A 5017-nucleotide genomic window follows, 5' to 3' on the forward strand; every position below is an offset into this window, starting at 1 on the left:
CCAAAATCTGAGTCCTCCCAGCTGTTCTACATGGCATCCCAGCACTGAGGGATTTGGTTCCTTTTGAAAAGGGGTTTGCTGTTGTGTTTCCCAAGGTCTTCTCTCAGATGTGAACCAGATCCCTCTCCTTATTCAAGGCTTTGGCTCTTCCAACTCCAACTCCTACCAGGGTAGCTACCCATCCCCCACAGCACCTCCTTCACCCACCCCCCCCACACGCCACATCCCAGCCTTTCAGGTGGATTCCATTCCCACTGCTCACTTGTAGCTCTGTCTCTCTGCCTCCCAGTTCCAAATTCCTGAGAAAGGTATCTCATTGGCACAGGTCATGTTTTTGTTCCAAGTCATAACAGATCATAAGTCACTGGCCACCGTATGGGATGGGCCTCCCTTTGGCCGATGGCAGCCTAGATGTGACCCTTTGCACCCCTTCCTGCCTCACACCCCTCTCCACCTCCAACCCATCTCTGAGCAACCCCCGTCTCAAGGCCAGTCCCTAGAGGCTAGGGCCAACTCAGGGAACGAGCTTGGGCAAGCCATTTCCCTAAACATAGCATCCCAAACACCTGCCTGGCTATGCCTGACACTTATAAATATGGCTCTAATGGAGGTGCCTGGACTAGGCAAGGCAAGTGTTCACAACAGTACCCAAAGTCAGTCTGAAGCCTCTGAGATGCCCACTGCTTGGCTGGGCAGGGGCATTGGCAGGAGCACCACACACATCACTTACCTAATGACCAGGAGAGGAAAGAAACCAGAGAGTGCTCTGTGTCCCCACTCATAAACTCTCAGTAAGAGGCCCTCGGTCCCTTCCCAAAAAGTAGAACATGAATGAAACAAAGGGCCTCTTTGTTTCCCACTGAGAGAAGGAGATGTTGTTAGCAACAAGCCCTCATTCTGCCTTTTTCTGACAGGGGGAACTTAGGAAGTCCTCTGCAGAGCCATCTAAACCAGTAATGGCCAGGACAGGTAGGCACGTGATGAGGTCAAAGGACAGGTGCTGAGAGACAGGTAGAGGTTTATATCCTCTTTATAAAGCCTGCACTTTGAATGAGGGCAGCAGGTTTTCCAGTGTTACTGAGTTTATATTGACACAGAATAAGCTGCCCATGGATATATAAAGTACACAACGTGATGTTTTCCCTACATATATACACCTGTGAAACCATCAGCACACAAGATAATGAATCTGTCCATCACCCCCAAGCATCCTTGTAAGCCATTAATAATCCCCCCAAACCTCCCTGCTCCCCATCCCTGTCTCTTGGCAACCACTGATCTTTCTGTCCCCACAGTGTGCCTTTCCTAGTATGTTACATAAATAGAACTACATTGTGTGTACTTGGTTTTCTCTGGTTTCTGCCACTCAGCATAATCTGACATTCTTCCATGCCATTGTATGTACATCAATAATTCATTCCTTTTTATTGCCCGAGTAGTATTTCAGGGTATGACAGAGCACCACTGGTTCATCCATGCACCTATTGATGGACATTTGGCTTATTTATGGTCTAGAACTATCACAAATACAACTGCTGTGAACACTCATGTACATATTTTTGTACTTGTACATATGCTTTCTTTCCTCCTGGGAAAATACCCAGAATGGAATAGCTGGATCATTTGGTAGGCACAGGTTTTGAGCATGGCTGTTTTAAGGAATCTTCCATGTGGGCTTCAGAGTATAAAGGTATACAAGGTAAAGGTATACATAGATCACATGCAAACAAGTGTCACACAAACTTACCCATAGAGGTTACATCAGGCTGCAGCTGGCTTCATTCCCAGTCCTCCCAATGTATGGACAGGGCTCCCAGAAGGGAAAGTCTCCCAGGATGATCTTTGGTTTTGTAAAATGCTCAGTGCACAAGCTCCTGACAATTCAAAAATGGCCCACAGGATGGGGGGATTCCAGGAGATCCTTTATGTCATGGAAACATCTCATTTACATAATGGCAACATCTCATTGGTCTAGAACAGAATAGTTTCAACCAATACTGAAAGCTGCAGCATGAACTAGGACAGGGGTTCTCCAGGGGTGGTCCCATCAGCATCACCTGGGAACTTGTTAGAAATGCACATTCTCCCCAGCCCAGACCTATGGCATTGAAATCCTGATGTGGGGCCCAGCAATCTGGGCTTTTACCTGTCTTGCAGGTGGTGTGATGCATGCTCTAGTTTAAGATCCAGTAGCCTAGAACATCTTCCAAGCCCCTGGATTCTCTTGGAATTAAATCTATCTGAAGTCATGATACACCAAGAGCTCATCCCCTCTATGCCTTGTTCCACCCACGTAGCTGTGGAGGCCACCCTCTTAGAGCTCTGTAAATTTAAAATCTCGAAGAACCAAGTTACCAACTGGAATGCAAACCGACACAATGATGGTTGGCACTTCTTTCCCTTTGGGGCACAAACAAACAAAATTCTCAGGAACTCAATCATGAAAGCATTTAAATCCAAATGCCAAAACCACCCATTTCTCTATGTGTGGCTATTATAACATACATGAATCTAAAAAAAGAAAAAGACAAAGATTTTAGGTGATACACTCCACACTCTTTACTGCTCTAGAACCCTCACTGAAAATTAACACATCAGCAGGAAAATTAATCAAACTTGAACAGGAAGAATATGAGTAAAAATATTGGATATTTTTTGTTTTAATCTTCAGTTTAAGCATGATTTCTGCTCAACATTATAACTGAAGAGACGTTCTAGTCATTTCCTTGGTACTTTACATGCTTAAAATTTAGCCCAGTCTTTGAAAACTCTCTCCAGCTTCTGGCCAAGCAGAACTTTGCCACTCACTTTGAACTTGCCAGCAAGGAAAGCCTTCTGAGGGTTCATTTTGCCCAAAACCAACTCCATGAAGACAGGTTCTGGGATTGTGAAGACGGTGTCTGCTGGAAGGCTGGCGGATCCGGGATACATGTCCCCAGAACCATTCTTCAGATCAATGGTCCACTGCAGAACAGTCTTCCCTTCTTTGGTGATGTCCAGCTGAAAGATGGCATTGACTTTCTTTACCAGCTGGGCCCCCACCTCTTTGATGTGATGGCTAATATCCTCAAATACAGGGAAGCTCTGGAATTCTGACAGCTCTAGAGGGTGTGGCATGGCAGGTTCCCGAGCTGCACCCAGTTCCTTGAACTGGCCTGCCTGAGGTCCATCCACTGCTTTGATCTTGGGTTGATGGTCGATTCTCTTCCACATCTTACTGTGCTGGTCCTCTTGACCTTGCCATCTGGTTTGTGAGCAGCTGTGGCCAGATTAATATCCACAAGTCAGATTGTGACATCAAAGGTAAGGCCCAAGCAGGGAATGAGGCTGGTGTGTGTGCTGCAGTCTTATTGGCCAAACAGATACTAAAATGTGACATGGGGTGAGGCCTCAGATAGGTAATTGTGAGGCAGATCCACACAACCACCACCCAAACCAATCAGGGCTGTTGGTCTCACAGGCCCAGAAAGTTCTGGACCCCATGCTGGGAATAAGAGAAAGTGGCCCCAGAAGGTCTTTGGTGATATGAGCTCTGTCTTTCCAATGCAGGCCTCTCCCGGTGACAACCCTAATTCAGAGCAGTTATTCTGATTCCTTCAATGGTGTTTAATCCTTAAGGCACAGATCCTATTGCTAGATTCGGCATTACCTAGCTGCTGGTGGAAGGGGAAATGCTTTTAGAGAAAAATGGCTGGTTGGAGAAAGAATCAGTACCGGGATTTGCATCAGAAAGCTTCAGAGGCACAGTGAGAAAATGGGGAAGGGGAAGGGGGAGGAATATCCCTAAGATCAATAGAAGATGCTGCTGTGATGTCCACAATAGCCAAACTATGGAAAGAGCCTAGATGTCCATCAACAGATGAATGGATAAAGAAGATGTGGTGTATATATACAATGGAATATTATGCAGCCATCAAAAAATGAAATCTTGCCATTTGCAATGACATGGATGGAACTAGAAGGTATTATGCTAAGTGAAATAAGTCAATCAGAGAAAGACAATTATCATATGATCTCACTGATATGAGGAATTTGAGAAACAAGACAGAGGATCATAGGGGAAGGGAGGGAAAAATGAAACAAGATGAACCCAGAGAGGGAGACAAACCATAAGAGACTCTTAATCTCAGGAAACAAACTGAGGGTTCCTGGAGTGGAGGGGGAGTGGGAGGGATGGAGTGGCTGGGTGATGGACACTGGGAAGGGTATGTGCTATGGTGAGCACTGTTAATTGCGTAAAACTGATGAATCACAAACCTGTACCCCTGAAACAAATAATACATTATATGTTAATAAAAAAAAATAGAAGATGTTGCTGGCCTCAAATGATCATTGCATATAATAACATAGCCCTCAGTCTGAGCCAAGGCACTGTTGTAGGCATTGCACATGTGTGAACACTTTTAATCTTCATTAGAACCCTCTGAGATAGGTACTCTTTTTCTTCCCATTTTACAGGGGAAACTGAGGCAAGGAGAAATGAAGTGACTTACCCAAAGTCACACAGCTAATAAGTAGGGAAGCCAGGTTTAAACAGAGGTAGAATGACTCTAGAACCTATATGTATATACATATTCCTTTTATTTTTAAATAATGTCAGATTTACAAAAAGGTTATAAAAACAGTAGAGTTCCTGTATCACCTGCACCCCACTTCCCCAAATGTTAATATTTTACATGGCACAGTACAATGATCTACACCAGGAAAGAAATATGGGTACAATACTATTAACTAATCTACAGATCATACTCAAATTTTGCCAACTGTCCCACTAATGTCCCTTTTCTGGTCCAGAATCCACCTTCTGGTCCAGAGTCCTGCACTGAAATTAGTTTTTATGTCTCCCTAGTGCCCTCCAGTCTGGGAGTTCTTCAGTCTTTGTCTATCATGACCTTGACACTTTTGAATACTGGCTAGTTCCTCTGTAAAATGTCCCTCACTGGGGTCAGTCTGATGTTTTTTCATGATTGGGTTGAGGTTATGCATTTTGGTCCAAAATACCACAAAGATGATCTTA

General features: G+C 44.6%; 1 protein-coding gene across 1 annotated transcript; it reads right to left on the bottom strand.

Annotated features, from left to right (window-relative positions):
* Nucleotides 1-2543: 2543 nt before the first annotated feature.
* SCP2D1 (SCP2 sterol binding domain containing 1) lies at nt 2544-3259 on the bottom strand. Its single transcript, XM_027623214.2, has one exon. The coding sequence runs from the start codon at nt 3211-3213 to the stop codon at nt 2743-2745; it is 471 nt and encodes a 156-aa protein (XP_027479015.1). The 5' UTR covers nt 3214-3259; the 3' UTR covers nt 2544-2742.
* Nucleotides 3260-5017: the final 1758 nt, after the last annotated feature.

The sequence above is a fragment of the Zalophus californianus genome, chromosome 8, assembly GCF_009762305.2.
Source record: "Zalophus californianus isolate mZalCal1 chromosome 8, mZalCal1.pri.v2, whole genome shotgun sequence".
Lineage (NCBI taxonomy): Eukaryota > Metazoa > Chordata > Mammalia > Carnivora > Otariidae > Zalophus > Zalophus californianus.